Source organism: Betta splendens, chromosome 9 (assembly GCF_900634795.4).
Source record: "Betta splendens chromosome 9, fBetSpl5.4, whole genome shotgun sequence".
Lineage (NCBI taxonomy): Eukaryota > Metazoa > Chordata > Actinopteri > Anabantiformes > Osphronemidae > Betta > Betta splendens.
This window is the reverse complement of record NC_040889.2, coordinates 3,988,634-4,005,383: the sequence shown is the minus strand read 5'-3', so window position 1 is coordinate 4,005,383 and position 16,750 is coordinate 3,988,634. Positions and strand designations below refer to the sequence as shown.

At 51.1% G+C, this 16,750-nt stretch overlaps 1 protein-coding gene across 1 annotated transcript in view; it reads right to left on the bottom strand.

Moving 5' to 3' along the window:
* The window catches only part of LOC114861405 (NACHT, LRR and PYD domains-containing protein 12-like), a 58,502-nt gene that overhangs the window by 19,549 nt on the left and 22,203 nt on the right, over positions 1 to 16,750 (bottom strand). Inside the window, exons 4-8 of the mRNA XM_029160558.3 lie at positions 16,133 to 16,327; positions 13,154 to 13,226; positions 12,767 to 12,995; positions 10,336 to 12,139; positions 10,058 to 10,231 (exon numbers count right to left, since the gene is read on the bottom strand). Coding sequence (XP_029016391.3) covers positions 10,058 to 10,231; positions 10,336 to 12,139; positions 12,767 to 12,995; positions 13,154 to 13,226; positions 16,133 to 16,327 — 2,475 coding nt within the window. The remainder of the gene's footprint in view (positions 1 to 10,057; positions 10,232 to 10,335; positions 12,140 to 12,766; positions 12,996 to 13,153; positions 13,227 to 16,132; positions 16,328 to 16,750) is intronic.

The window sequence follows — 16,750 nt, the reverse complement described above, 5'->3', positions numbered from 1 at the left end:
GAGAGACAGGAACCAGCGGCGTCCTCCTTGGACCACCGCGACGAGAGACAGGAACCAGCGGCATCCTCCTTGGACCACCGCGACGAGAGACAGGAACCAGCGGCGTCCTCCTTGGACCACCGCGACGAGAGACAGGAACCAGCGGCATCCTCCTTGGACCACCGCGACGAGAGACAGGAACCAGCGGCGTCCTCCTTGGACCACCGCGACGAGAGACCGGAACCAGCGGCGTCCTCCTTGGACCACCGCGACGAGGGACAGGAACCAGCGGCGTCCTCCTTGGACCACCGCGACGAGAGACAGGAACCAGCGGCGTCCTCCTTGGACCACCGCGACGGGAAACAGGTGCAGATGCAGCCGGAGCCGGGCTGCCAGGAACCGATGCAGATGCGGCCGGAGCCGGGCCGCCAGGAACCGATGCAGATGCGGCCGGAGCTGCGACAGGAACGACCCCCTCCTGGGGATCGACAGGAACTACGACGGGAACGACCCCCTCCTGGGGATCGACAGGAACTGCGACGGGCGCAACCCCCTCCTGGGGATCGACAGGAACTGCGACGGGCGCGACCCCCTCCTGGGGATTGACAGGAACTGCGACGGGCGCGACCCCCTCCTGGAGGTCCGCCGGGACTGCGACGGGCGCGACCCCCTCCTGGAGGTCCGCCGGGACTGCGACGGGCGCGACCCCCTCCTGGGGATCGACAGGAACTGCGACGGGCGCGACCCCCTCCTGGAGGTCCGCCGGGACTGCGACGAGCGCGACCCCCTCCTGGAGGTCCGCCGGGACTGCGGCGGGCGCGACCCCCTCCTGGAGGTCCGCCGGGACTGCGGCGGGCGCGGCCCCCTCCTGGAGGTCCGCCGGGACTGCGGCGGGCGCGGCCCCCTCCTGGAGGTCCGCCGGGACTGCAGCTGGCGCGACCTTCTCCTGGAGGTGCGCAGGAACTGCAGCTGGCGCGACCTCCTCCTGGAGGTGCGCAAGCACTGCGACTGGCGCGACCTCCTCCTGGAGGTGCGCAGGCACTGCGGCTGGCGCGACCTCCTCCTGGAGGTGCGCAGGCACTGCGGCTGGCGCGGCCTCCTCCTGGAGGTGCGCAGGAGCTGCAGCAGGCGCCGCCTCCTCCTGGAGGTGCGCAGGAGATGCAGCAGGCGCCGCCTCCTCCTGGAGGTGCGCAGGAGCTGCAGCAGGCGCCGCCTCCTCCTGGAGGCCGGCGGGCGCTGCGGCTCCGAGGGTGACATGGACTGGAACGACCTCTCTCGGGTCGACAGGAACGAGGACCGGAACGACCGCCACAGGGCCGACAGGAACGGGAGCGGCCTCAACATGTCCGACGGGAACGGGACCAGAGACAGAAACGCCCTCAACTTGGCCGACGGGAACGCCCTCAACTTGGCCAACGGGAACGCCCTCAACTTGGCCGACGGGAACGCCCTCAACTTGGCCGACGGGAACGCCCTCAACTTGGCCGACGGGAACGCCCTCAACTTGGCCGACGGGAACGCCCTCAACTTGGCCGACAGGGACAGGAACAGGAACTGGAACGACCTGAACTTGGCCGACAGGGACAGGAACAGGGACAAGAACAGGGACTGGAACGACCTGAACTTGGCCGACAGGGACAGGAACAGGGACTGGAACGGCCGCAACATGGCCGACAGGGACTGGAACGGCCGCAACATGGCCGACAGGGACTGGAGCGGCCGCACCATGGCCGACAGGGGCTGGAACGGCCGCAACATGGCCGACAGGGACTGGGACAGAGACAGAAACGGCATCTACTTGGCCGACAGGGACAGAAACGGCATCTACTTGGCCGACAGGGACAGGAACGACCTCAACTTGGCCGACAGGGACAGGAACGACCTCAACTTGGCCGACAGGGACAGGAACGACCTCAACTCGGCCGACAGGAACAGGAACGACCTCTACTCGGCCGACAGGAACTGGGACGGCGTTCCCTCCGGAGCCGGCATGACCGCTTACAGCTGCCGAGCTCGACGGAGGAGACGTCGGGCCTGATTGGGGGAACTAACAGTCGTCAGACGGACGGTGTCCTCTGACTGGGACAAGGACTGAGCGTGACTGGACTGGACTGGGACGTGACTCGACTGGACTGGAACGTGGACTAGACTCGACTGGACCTGAGCGTGACCGGACTGGACTAAGCTCGACTGGAGCGGGACTAGAGTTCGGACTGGACTCGACTGGACCTGAGCGTGACCGGACTGGACTAAGCTCGACTGGAGCGGGACTAGAGTCTGGACTGGGCTCGACTGGGCTGGGCTCGACTGGACTGGGCTCGACTGGACTGGGCTCGACTGGACTGGGCTCGACTGGGCTGAAACCTGGACTGGACTCGACTGGGCTGAAACCTGGACTGGGCTCGACTGGGCTGAAACCTGGACTGGGCTCGACTGAACTGAAACCTGGACTGGGCTCGACTGAACTGGAACCGGGACTGGACTCGACTGAACTGGAACCTGAACAGGGCCCGACTGAACTGGAACCTGAACAGGGCCCGACTGAACTGGAACCTGAACAGGGCTCGACTGAACTGGAACCTGAACAGGGCTCGGCTGAACGGGAGACTGAACAGGGCTCGGCTGGACTGGGCTCGACTGGACTGGGCTCGACTGGGCTGAAACCTGGACTGGGCTCGACTGGGCTGAAACCTGGACTGGGCTCGACTGAACTGGAACCTGAACAGGGCCCGACTGAACTGGAACCTGAACAGGGCTCGACTGAACTGGAACCTGAACAGGGCTCGGCTGAACGGGAGACTGAACAGGGCTCGGCTGGACTGGGCTCGACTGGACTGGGCTCGACTGGGCTGAAACCTGGACTGGGCTCGACTGGGCTGGAGCCGGGACTGGACTCGACTGAACTGGAACCTGAACAGGGCTCGACTGAACTGGAACCTGAACAGGGCTCGACTGAACGGGGGACTGAACAGGGCTCGGCTGGACTGGAGACTGAACAGGGCTCGGCTGGACTGGAGACTGAACAGGGCTCGGCTGAACTGGAGACTGAACAGGGCTCGGCTGAACTGGGGACTGGGCAACACATGGCTGAACTGGGGACTGGGCAACACACGGCTGAACTGGGGACTGGGCAACACACGGCTGAACTGGGGACTGGGCAACACACGGCTGAACTGGGGACTGGGCAACACACGGCTGAACTGGGTACTGGGCAACACACGACTGAGCTGGAGACTGGGCAAAACACGACTGAGCTGGAGACTGGGCAAAACACGACTGAGCTGGAGACTGAACAGCGCGCGGCTGAACTAGAGACTGAACAGCGCGCGGCTGAACTGGAGACGAGGGACCGCGTGAGTGCAGGAAATCCTCCCAGCGGAACAAACATGGAGCTGGGCAGGCTGGTGCAATCGTGACGGTCCGACGGGGCTGGGAGGAGGAAACCGAAACCATCGGCGGTGCGACCGGTGCTGGCGTGGTGCGGAGCGCGTCGCTTAACTCCTCGTACCTCGCGCACAGCCGCTCATAGAGGCGACGAACGCTGGGGCGCTCTAACGCGCTGTCATCGTCCTCCAGCGTCAATATCGCCACCTCAACGGCGCTACGCTGGTTCTCCGGGTTACTAGCCCGTCGGTAATCCTCCGCGAGGATCTTGAAATAATCATGTAGGTCGCTGGGTAGCTCGGCGCAGGTGAATTCCATACTTCCGCGGGAGAGTAATATTCGCCGTAAAGAAAACAAGGGGGAAAAAAACAGTCACTGACCTGACCGGAGGCTAAGTGCTGGCTGGGTCCAAGTGTGGCCAGATTGTTCTGTCAGGACTCGGGCAGGCGGCGGACCCACATGCACAGCACGGAGGCAGGGTTACGATCAAACAGAGGTTTATTTCCAAGGCAAGGTCGGACGGTCCAGGTCATACACAAAAATGATCACGGCAAAAGTACCGGCAGGGATAAGGCAAACTCACGGTCAGGTAGTAGTCCAGGGTCAGGCAGGATACATGAGGCAAAACAGGAACACGAAACACGGGAAACTCGGAGACGCTCAGGAAACACGGAACACTCAAGAAACACGAATACACTGAGGAAACACGGAACACTCAGGAAACACGAATACACTGAGGAAACACGACAATCTGGCAAGTGACTACGGGAACAGGAGGTGACTAAATACACAGGTGAGTGATTAACTGATTACAGACAGGTGTGGGTGAATGAACTAGGGAGTGAGCACTGAACTGGCAACGGGAAGTCTACAAAATAAAACAGGAAGTAGTGTAACAACAGGGCATGGCGTGAAACATGACAAACAGGACATGGCGTGGAACATGACATCCTGACAAAAACCATTTGTGGGGATAGCCTGCATTAAAGGGTGGTTGTAGCGCGCCCTTCTGGATGAGGCGCAGACCTGTCCAGCCTCCCCTCATGGTTTTTTCTGTCGGTTTTAGCGCCATCAGAAAAGTAGTCATATCACAAAAAATGTTACTGCTGGAGAGTTGACAGAGGAAAGTGAGCAAACAATCTGGCAGAGAACGTGAGGAAAACTGAGGCTTAAATGCATGACTTGATTACAGATTGACTACAGCTGATGAGTAATGCGACCAAGAGTTGTCAGGATCCTGGGCTGGCTCTGCCAGCCATTCTGTTTGGTTTTTTTTCGCCCTGGACCACGCCTTCTCCCTCACTATGCCACGCCTCAGCTCTGGACCATTCCCACTCCCTCTCCTTTCCTCTGTAGACACAGTAATCAGTTCAACTTGCCACACCTGCACTTGCCCTCTGGATCCCTTCAAAGACTCCTGCAGCACAGCACTCTGTGCTCATTGTCATACTACACCCTGTTCTTGTATCACCGGCGCACCAGGTCAGGTTAATTTTGCCATGTGTGTTTGTTGTTCACACCAAGCCTTAGTTCGTTTGTCCAGGCCATATTTTAGTTCAGTCTGGTTATCTTGCCACGTATTAGTTTGCCATGTTTGAATTCTGTTCACGCCAAGCGTTAGTTAGCCTTGTTGCCTTGCCATGTGTTAGTTAGCCTTGTAGCCTTGCCATGCCATGTCTTAGTTAGCCTTGTTGCCATGCCATGTCTTAGTTAGCCATGCCATGTCTTAGTTAGCCTTGTCGCCATGCCGTGTCTTAGTTAGCCTTGTCGCCATGCCATGTCTTAGTTAGCCTTGTCGCCATGCCATGTCTTGGTCAACCTTGTCGCCATGCAATGTCTTAGTTAGCCCTGTTGCCGTGCCGTGTGTTCGATTTGCCATGTTTTAGTTTCTCGCCATAGTGATGTGATTTTGTTTTCTAGTTCTGTTAAGGTGGCCTGCTGACTAGCTCGCTAAATTTGCTCGGCTAGCCTCCTGCTGTATTTTGTTCCTTCTATGGGAGGGTTTTGTTTTGGTGTTTGGTGTTGAACATAAAATAAATGGTTTGAATGTATTCCTGGTCCTCACGGCTCTCTGACTTGGCCCAGACCGACTTCCATGATCCGCCATCTTGCGTGGCGGATCACGACAGAATGACCCAGCCACAGACGGGCCCGGTCAGAGCAGGCCAAGAAATCCAAGTTATTGGCACTCTGTATAGACTCCTGGCCATGATCCCTGAGTTGCCCAACATACAGGCCCAGCAGTCAACACTGGACTGGGCTAGGGAGGTGTGTTCGGCCACACCCTGGCTGAAAGACTGCGAGGGCTTCAGTGGAGTCGAGCAGCTTATGGCTCTGTTGGAGGACTCGATAGCTCCACGTCCTGCCTCATGCCCCGCCGCAGCTCCACGTCCTGCCTCATGCCCCGCCGCAGCTCCACGTCCTGCCTCATGCCCCGCCGCAGCTCCACGTTCTGCCTCATGCCCCGCCGCAGCTCCACGTCCTGCCTCATGCCCCGCCGCAGCTCCACGTCCTGCCTCATGCCCCGCCGCAGCTCCACGTCCTGCCCAAGCTCCAGCCGCCGCTCCACGTCCTGCCCAAGCTCCAGCCGCCGCTCCACGTCCTGCCCAAGCTCCAGCCGCCGCTCCACGTCCTGCCCAAGCTCCAGCCGCCGCTCCACGTCCTGCCCAAGCTCCAGCCGCCGCTCCACGTCCTGCCCAAGCTCCAGCCGACGCCTCTGCACCTGTCCCTCAGTTGGTCCCTGCCTCTGCGGTCCGGTCCACACCAGCCCCGGGTCTTGCCGCTGCATTGGGTCCGTGTCCTGCCCCAGCCACAACACCCGCTTCAGTGTCTGCCATGGCATCTTCCCCAAGTTGGGTCCCGGTGTTTGTGTTGGCCCCGGCTCGACCCCGCCGCCACTCCAGGAGGGAGCTATTGGCAGCAGACAAGTGGCAATGGGAGGTGGCTGTCCATCTATCCACCTCCTTGGGACTATTGGCTTTTATCCCTGAGACCATTGAGACTCGCCCAGACCCCACGTCTGCCTCGTTTCCTGCTGGTCCAGACGAGACCACGCACGCTTCGCTTCCTGGTGGTGGTCGGGAGGAGACCACGCACGCTTCGCTTCCTGGTGGTGGTCGGGAGGAGACCACGCACGCTTCGCTTCCTGGTGGTGGTCGGGAGGAGACCACGCACGCTTCGCTTCCTGGTGGTGGTCGGGAGGAGACCACGCACGCTTCGCTTCCTGGTAGTGGTCAGCTGCCTCGGTGGGTTCGCCTCCGACGACGACGGCCGCCTCGGTGGGTTCGCCTCCGACGACGACGGCCGCCTCGGTGGGTTCGCCTCCGACGACGACGGCCGCCTCGGTGGGTTCGCCTCCGACGACGACGGCCGCCTCGGTGGGTTCGTCTCCGACAAGGACGGCCGCCTCGGTGGGTTCGCCTCCGACGATGACGGCCGCCTCGGTATAGCCAAGTGGCTCCCCGGGAGAGGGGGCTGAGTCAAGTTCACGTCCAAGCGGCTCCCCGGGAGAGGGGGCCGAGTCAAGTTCACGTACCCGGAGGTGACCGGTCTCTTGTTTGATCCTCCGGCCATCCGCCCACCGCCCGCCCGGCTTGGGTCTCGACCCTGACGCTGTCCTGCTGCCTACAGCTATTGCTGTTTGTAACTGTCCAACTCACAATATCATTGACGACTTTGTTTCTGCCGACATGCAGCTGCAGACGCTGCTGCGAAGGTTGCTGCCCAACAACCCCTCCTTCTCCTCATCCTCATTTCCCTCTCCAACTCTCTCTACCCTCTCCTCCTCTCTCTCCCTGTGCTTTAAACATTTTCTACCTCACAGGAACGCAGACTCTGGCTGACGAATGGTTCCACCTGTAGCAATGGAGTCTGGTTTGGGCCTGATGACAAGCCGTGCCGCCCAAACACTTTTTCCCCACGATTCACATTTCCCAACAGGTGAAAACGGTCGACAGGACCATTACACCATCCAACCAGGGGACTGGGCGATCGTTAAGTAGTTTAGGAGGAAGCACTGGGACTCCAAACAGTGGAAGAAAAAACTGAGAAGGACGACCCTCGCTGTGCTCACACACACACGCACTGAGGCGAGGCTGCGTTGACCGTTCAGCTAAAGGTGTGAGCCAAGCGCCGCCTGAAGCTGCGCCGGTGAATCACACTGTCAGACCATACATCTACACACATGTTCCTGAGAAAACACACCCACGAGCAGCCTTGAGTTGCCGACGCTGGACGACGTGTAGACTCTTCACATCACGGGAGTGACAGTGACTCAGACGACATTGGGAGGAAACCTGGCGGTGATAACGAATCCCAAGTGTCACTGATCAGCTGATCACAACCTGAAGAACTCCAACGAACTGGCAATACATCAACACACAGGTTGGAAACAATCTAACTCTACTGTTCAACAGGACGAAGCAAATTGTTATGAGACATCAATTGTAACCATGCTTCGTTAGACTTCATTTTATGTTACTTGGATTGTTGCCACACACTACTTTTTGAAGAAGAACATTTCACAACACTGAGTTTAAATATCCTGAAGTTGACTTGGTGTTTAATTTGCTCACAATCACTTTATTCACTGCTGCAAAAATGTTGTATCCTTCATCTACAGATGAAAGACAACACAAGCGGAAATATGCATCATCATTCTGGTTAAATCCCTGATTCTCGTATTCATTCTAGACCCAAATGTACAATTAAAGATCCGAAAGTTATCCCACTGGTTAGAGGTCTCATCATGCGTGCGACCTCAGCAACACTTTCATATCAAATGACACAATGCACTATGTTCAAAAACCCCAACTCTAATTCACTAAATGACTTTGACGATGGTCTTAGGCTATCTGATCACAAAATATAATCTGATACAAATATGATTATGGGCTTATTTTCTTCACATGCTCATACAGAGGTTATTCTTGTTTAACTACCCACCAAAACAGCTTCCCACCTTTTATCCCTAAGTTACTTGAATTTTATGTGAAGGTGTATTTTTGAATTTTGACTTAATACACTCACTGTTTCATTTGTAAGGGCCCTTATTATTTCTATGCAATGTTTGAAAAAATGTTTATTATTTTAGTGTTCGATTAATGTGTAATCAAAAGGAGGGAATGTAATGGAAAAATTTTACCTTAGTGCTGTTTCTTATCCAACACACTCGTCATGTGCTGGTTAGGTGCAATACTGAACATTCTTACACAAACAAATAATCTCTTGTGCCCTGACGTACATCAAGTCTAAACATCTGATGTTCCATTTGACTGACTAATAATTTATGATATATGTTTGTCTTTTACACCCGGACTCTGGCTCCATCCTATTGACTCCCCACCAGACCCAAGGCTGTTAAAGCGAATGCATCTTGTCTTGGAAGCTCGGTGTTCCTTCCTTTGGATAACAAGACATGACGATGCAGAAGTGAGAAAGCAAACATTCTCACTCACAGCGAGATAAGGTGGTGCAAACAATTCCATTACTGCAGAGAGACATTCCACCAGAGCCACAGAAAGGGGTTAAAAGGCAGAGACAACTTGAGGATCGTGGGCTCTTTGCATCACACCTTCGTGGTGTGTGCACTGATCTCCCCAGCTGGTTTTTGGTTTGTTGATGTGCACAATCAACATCCATGCTTTTTATTTGCTTTCCCCATTTTTATTTTCTTTATTATTTCAATAAATCGCACAAAAGGACAACTCTCTCTCATCTACTTCTTTATGGAAAATTTCCACCACAGGGAGGGTTTTGTTTTGGTGTTGGGTGTTGAACATAAAATAAACAGTTTGAATGTATTCCTGGTCCTCACGGCTCTCTGACTTGGCCCAGACCGACTTCCGTGATCCGCCATCTTGCGTGGCGGATCACGACAAAGAGTAAAGCAAGCACTGAATGCATATGGCAAGACAGGAAGTGAAAAAAGTAAATCGGGAACTGATCACAAGGCAGAGCAGAAAACATGACAAGGTAAGTAAAGCTAGAACTACGACTGTCAGAAACAAAACAGAAAATACCAAAAAAACACAGGAAATGGCAAAAAGTCCACCGTCATGACAGTAAAAGTTTAGAACTTAGAAGGTCAAAACATCAGAACCAACAGGATACAGCTTAAAACAGTAACAAAGACTCATTATTATTAATGACATCAAGCTGCTGCTTCAGCTCAGATGTCGTGACTTTACCTCTTCAATTCTACAGCTCCACCACTGGCTCCATCTGTTGTGCTAACACATTTATCTGAGCTTCTACTTAAGTTTCTCATGAGTCTGACTCAGGCTCTGGACACGTGGCACATACAGAATAAAAAAAAAAAACATACAGAAAAAATTCTATTGATGGAACTGATGTTTAGTCTAAAATGAGAAGACTAAATCTGAACTATTCTGTGTTGCCTGATGAAAAATGTTAAGACTATTGTTTGGCTAAAACTTTAGAACTGATCCCAGTCAGATAGATGTTCTCTACTCTGGTCCTACATGGAACCTAGAACGTTCTGTAGCAACATGTCTGCAGCCTCATATTCATGCTCCTATTTCCTGCTTCTGTCTCTACAAAGTAACATCATTGTCTGACAAGACGCATCACACACAGGCTGAAGTGTTGCCTGTTGATAGAGATGAATTAGATACAGTATACATCATGTATCATGAGTCTCTTTCATTTTAGATTCAAGTGGTAAAAAACTGACCTGACAGCCTCCAGTCGACAGTGAGGACTCTTCAGTCCAGCAGACAGTAGCTTCACTCCTGAATCCTGCAGGTTGTTGTTACTCAAGTCCAGTTCTTTCAGACTAGATGACTGAGAGCTGAGAACTGAGGACAGAGCTTCACAGCTTCTTTCTGACAAGTTACAGCCACTTAGTCTATAGCAGTGAAAAAGATTTCCCTCTTATTCAGACATACAATTATATAATTAATAAATATCACAAACAAATATAACCTTTATACAGTATGTTCATATACTCACAGAGCTTTGATGGAGGCCTTGACCACAGGCAGCAGCCTGAGAAGAGCCTCCTCTGAAGCAGAGAATTTCTTCAGGTTAAACACATCAAGGTTTTTGTCTGAAGACAATAAGATGAAGACCAGAGCTGACCACTGAGCAGGAGACAATTCATCTGTGGAGAGACGTCCTGATCTCAGGTTCTGTTGGATCTGCTCAACTAGAGAACAATCATTCAGTTCATTCAGACAGTGGAACAGGTTGATGCTTTTCTCTGCAGACAGAGAATCTGAGATCTTTTCCTTGATGTACTGAACTGTTTCCTCGTTGGTTTGTAAACTACTTCCTGTCTGTGTCATCAGACCTTGTAGGAGATTCTGATTAGTCTGCAGTGATAGACCCAGGAGGAAACGCAGGAACAGGTCCAGGTGTCCATTTGGACTCTGTACGGCCTTGTCCACAGCATCATGGTAGAACTGTGTAAGTTTATGATTCTTCCATGTAAAAAGTTCAGACCAGGATGTTGATTGTTGTTGTGACAGCAGATTGACTCCAGAGTTGATGAAGGTCAGATGGACATGAAGAGCAGCCAGAAACTCCTGAACACTCAGATGAATGAAGCAAAACATCTTGTCCTGGTATAGTCCTCTTTCCTCTTTAAAGACCTGTGTGAACACTCCTGAGTAAACTGAGGCTGCTCTGATATCGATGCCACAATCTGTCAGGTCGGTCTCATAGAAGATCAGGTTTCCTTTCTGCAGCTGCTCATAAGCCACTTTTCCCAGTGACTCAATCATCCTTCTGTTCTCTGGACTCCAGTGCGGATCTGTCTCAGCTCCTCCATCATACCTGATGTTTTTCAATTTGGTCTGAACCACCAGGAAGTGGATGTACATCTCACTCAGTGTCCTGGGCAGCTCTCCTCTCTCCTGTGTTTTCAACACATCTTCCAGAACCGTAGCAGTGATCCAGCAGAAGACTGGAATGTGGCACATGATGTGGAGGCTTCGTGACGTCTTGATGTGGGAGATGATTTTTGTGGCTTGCTGCTCATCTCTGAATCTCCTCCTGAAGTACTCATCCTTCTGTGGGTCAGTGAACCCTCTGACCTCTGTCACCATGGCAACACACCCAGGAGGGATCTGATTGGCTGCTGCAGGTCGTGTAGTGATCCAGAGGTGAGCAGAGGGAAGCAGGTTTCCCCTGATTAGGTTTGTCAGCAACTCAGCCACTGAGGTGGACTCTGTGATGTCAGTCAGGGTTTTAGTGTTGTTGAAGTCCAGAGTAAGTCTACACTCATCAAGACCATCCAGGATAAACACAACCTTTAACCCTTCGAAGCTGTTTATTCCTGCTGCTTTGGTTTCAGTGAAGAAGTGATGAACAAGTTCTACCAAGCTGAAGTTTTGCTCTTTCAGCACATTCAGCTCTCTAAAGGTGAATGGAAATGTGAAGTGTATGTCCTGGTTGGCTTTGTCTTCAGCCCAGTCCAGAGTGAACTTTTGTGTTAGGACTGTTTTCCCGATTCCAGCCACTCCCTTTGTCATCACTGTTCTGATGGCTCCATCCCTTCCAGCTGAGACTTTAAAGACACCTTCTGGTCTGATGCTTGTTTCTGCTCTGCCTAGTTTCCTGGAGGCTGTTTCAATCTGTCTGACCTCATGTTCATTGTTTACCTCTCCAGTCCCCCCCTCTGTGATATAGAGCTCTGTGTAGATCTGGTTCAGAAGGGTTGGGTTTCCTGCTTTAGCGATGCCTTCAAACACAAACTGAAACTTATCCTTTAGATGAGATTTAAGTTGATGTTGACAAACTGCAGCAGAAGCTCCTGCAGAAACAATGATTATTGATTTAGTATCCACTCTGCATCTGAACAAAGACAATGCCAACTTTTTGTTGAACTCTGTTTCCCCTATGATATTACCCACCCCCAAGCTAAGGAGAACAAGACTCATTCTCCAAAGGGGAAGTTTGGGTAAAACCAAAAAACTGCTTACACTTTTAGGATTCCCCCACTTCACTTATCACATACCAGTCCCAAGAATAGCTCATAACTCACCTACAAAGGCCTGTTTTCTCACACTCCCCAGCAATCCACTGAAGATATAACAATGACCAAAAGGCTACAGGACTCTCAGGAATGCAAGCTAATAAAAGGAGACTTCCATTTGGAGTTCTAATTTGGATGGACTGGAACCACCAACTTCTTGAAACCAACACCAATACTGTGTTCAATGAACAATATATTGTTGTTTTATATAACAATGGGTAATGTACATTAAAAATTGTTACATACTTGTGAATACCACATCCACTTCAGCAAACTGGAGCAAAAGTCCTTCAATGAACAATGAATATTAAATTCTAGTCCATTTTTAACAAATTTAACTCTCCAACACATCAGTAAATGTGGGATTGTGTCTGTGATGTTAAATGTTGAGATAAATCCTCTTACTGCTCTGCAGACAGTCAGCCAGCTCCTCATGCTTCATCCTCCTCAGGCAGTACAGTGTGATCTTCAGAAATGCGTCTCTGCTGCTCCTCCTCTGCTTTTTATCCTCACCATACAAATCTTCCTCATCCTCGCTCTGACTCTCTAAGCATTGTGGGTAGTCTGGACTCAGAACCTTTTGAATCTTCTTCAGCTCCTTCTTCACAAATGTGATAATGTTTTCCTCCAGCAGCTGCAACAGAAACTATATGAATGACAGCATCCAACTAAAACCATGGAGCCAAACATCAAATCAATGCTGGACACACTGGCAATCTACTGGTCTAAAAAGTGTGGCATGGAGATGATTGAACACAACACATGAACAGTAGTAGTTGTACATGTACAGACCAAAAATATAAAGTCCAGGTGTGTTTGCTGGACACACTGGCCACTGGAAACCTTTGAGCTGTGCTGATTCACTCTGTGGAGGAACCATAAAGAAAACTTTAGAAGGTTCATGAAGTGATGTTGGATGTGAAGAGTGAGTCAGAAACTGTGTGTGTGTGTGTGTGTGTGTGTGTGTGTGTGTGTGTGTGTGTGTGTGTGTGTGTGTGTGTGTGTGTGTGTGTGTGTGTGTGTGTGTGTGTGTGTGTGATTGTGTGTGTGTGTGTGTGTGTGTGTGTGTGTGTGTAGCTGGATAGCTCAATCTGTAAAAGTCCCAGGACTTGTATACGGGGGATCCCCGGTTCGAATCCCCGTTAGGGCGGAGTGAGTGAGCATTCTTCAAGCTACCGCCTACCTCATATGATGATGATGAGAGACAATGAACAAGAAAGAAATGGCTGAGATGCAACTCTGTTGGCTACTACTCAAGTAACCCTAGTCAGAGGGGTTACATGCAAAGAATGTGCATGTGGGTGAATGGGAATGAACGTGGGAGAAATCCACATTCAAGGCTTATGGCGAAGCAACTAGTAGCTCACTGTTCCAACTACTATCACAACTTGAGATTAACATGTTACATCACAAATGCTACGGCAAGGACACCATGTCAGGGGGGAGATTTCACCATTGGTAAGAGGAAACCAATAAGCTGATATACGCCTCAGCATCAGTGACCCCGGAGGTGCTTGGCTATAAGAGCAACCATGGGAGCCGTGAGAAACAATACCCATAATACTTCATAATAATACCCACCAGGAAAAAATTAAGGTAGCTTGGAGGAAAGTGAGCCAAATGACAGGTGCAATGAAAAGACCGAAGTGGTACAGCCAGATGCCCATACCTGAACTCAAAACTGCCAAGCAAAGGCTACAAGCCTTGGCCAGCCACCTAAAGAGATACACCAGAGATAGCAAAGCCAGCCGAATAAACATAATCCACGCCTACTGGCTAAAGAATCCACGAGCGTCTGGCAGCACAAATGAACCAGCTGCTAAGGGATAGGACTCACCCTGAATGGCTAACCGAAGGGCGAACGATCCTGATAATAATTATGTTATGTTAATGATTGACTACAAGAAAGCCTATGATTCAATGCCACACACATGCTTGGAGCTGTACAACGTCAATAGATTAACTCAATCTATGAACCGGATGAGGTTGTGGTTTAAATAATAAACAAGACTGGCTATGGAAACCGACTCCGGAACGAAGCCACCATAAGTCACCTCCTCTACATGAATGGCATCAAGCTGTACGCCAAGAGTGAGCGAGACATCGACTCGCTGATCCCCACCACCAGGATCTACAGCTCAGACACTGGGATGTCATTCGGGCTCGAGAAATGTGGGAGGATGGTGACAAAGAGAGGCAAGGTAATCCACACAGAAGGGGTCTCACTCCCAGAAGGAACAATAGCAGATATTGAGGACAGTTACAAACACCTTGGAATACCACAGGTGAATGGCAACCTTGAACAGGCTACAAGGAAATCCAGCAACAGCTAAATACCTCTAACGAGTAAGGCAAGTCCTAAGAAGCCAGCTCAATGGCAAGAACAAACCCTGGGCAATAAACAGCTACGCCCTGCCAGTGATCAGATACCCTGCGGGAATAATAAGGTGGCCAAAAGAATAGATACAGACCACAGATGTTAAGACACAAAAGCTCCTCACCATGCAAGGAGGGTTCCACCCCAAATCCAGCACCCTGAGACTGTACGCTAGCCGCAAGGAAAAAGGCAGAGGACTAGTGAGCGTGAGAGCCACTATCCGGAATGAAACATCCAAGATCCATAACTACATCAAGGATAAGGCCCCAACAGATGTCTTGCTAAGTGAATGTCTCAGGCAGTGGAGACCAGAGGATGAGATGCTGGAAAAGGGGCCATCATGGGAGGACAAGCCCTTACACGGGATGTACCACCGGAACATAACTGAAGTGGCTGATCTCAACAAATCCTACCAATGGCTTGAAAGGGCTAGGCTAAAGCACAGCACAGAGGCACTCATCCTGGCTGCACAGGAGCAGGCCCTGAGCACCAGAGCCATAGAGGCCCAGATCTACCACACCAGACAAGACCCAAGGTGTAGACTGTGCAAAGAGCCCCATGAGACAATCCAGCACATAACTGCAGGGTGTAAGATGCTGGCAGGGAAAGCATACATGGAAAGCCATAACCAAGTGGCTGGCATAGTATACAGGAACATCTGCGCAGAGTAGGCTTGAAAGGTGAAGGCCACAGTGGTGCCTGTGATCAGATCACTGGGGATGTGACCCCCAAACTGGAGGAGTGGCTACAACAGATCCCTGGAAAACCATCCGACATCTCAGTCCAGAAAAGTGCAGTCCTAGGAACAGCAAGGATACTGCGCAGGACTTGAGCTTGGAAAGTGGATGAGACCACCCATGTGGGGTGAGAATATATATATATATATGGTATTGTATTATACTTTCTGCAGCTCCTTCACAGTAAAAGCCTCTACCACAGACAGCAGCTTCTGTCCTTTACTCTTCTACTCTTGACCGTGGCTTAGTTGGGTCTGAACTGAGGTGAGAACGACTCTAAAGACTGTGGTAGAGCAGCATCTCACACATGGAACAGTGGTGGTCCAAACAATTCCTTTCTTTAAGTTTTCTGTCCACCTCTACTGTCGACTGTCAAACGAAGGAAAGCATGCAGAGCAAACATTGTGGAAAAGCGTCACTTTCTAATGAGTCAGAGCTTTCAGATGCTGAAAAGTTCAAATTTTTACAGTGACATCAGCATCATGACAAAGAGAGGTGCAGATTCCGTTGAAGTGTAAATTCTAACATGGAGGTTCTGAGGCATCTCACTACTGAAACCAGGATAGAAAACATAGACTGCATCATAAATAGAAATTTATAAACAGAACATTTGGTCTTCATCCTGTAGGTCATTTCACAGTAAAAAATGTCTCTTACTTTGTATCCGAGGCTCCAGGTTCATTACTGAAGGATATATACTTAGGCATGGACTGGTAACTCTTCATAGACAGACAGTTGGGTCCTGTAGGTTCATGACTGAAGTTTATCTTTGGAGTTTGTTGGGACCAGTCACTCTTCACAGACAAACAGCTGGGTCCTGGATGTTTTGCTTTTTGTCTGTGGTTCTGACCTCTGCAAACACATAATTTTTTCATTCATATAACATCAGTCACTGATCAATTCTACAATCAAAGTATTTTCTGTGGTTTTAAACACAAAGTACTGCCGCTGCAGATCATCAGGATGTTTTAGACCCAAGGCCGTAAAACCGAATACATCTTGTCTTTGAAGCTTGGTGTTCCTTCCTTTGGGTAACAAGACACGATGATTCAGAAGTAAGAATGTAAACATTCTTACTTATGGCGAGAGACATTCCACCGGAACTAGGGAAAAGGGCTAATAGGCATAGACAACTTGAGGATTGTGGGCTCTTTGCATCACACCTTCGTGGTGTATGCACTGTTCTCCCCATCTGGTTTTTGGTTTGCTTTTGATTTGCTTCCCCATTATTTTTATTTTCCTTTATTTTTATAATAAATCACACAAAAGACAACT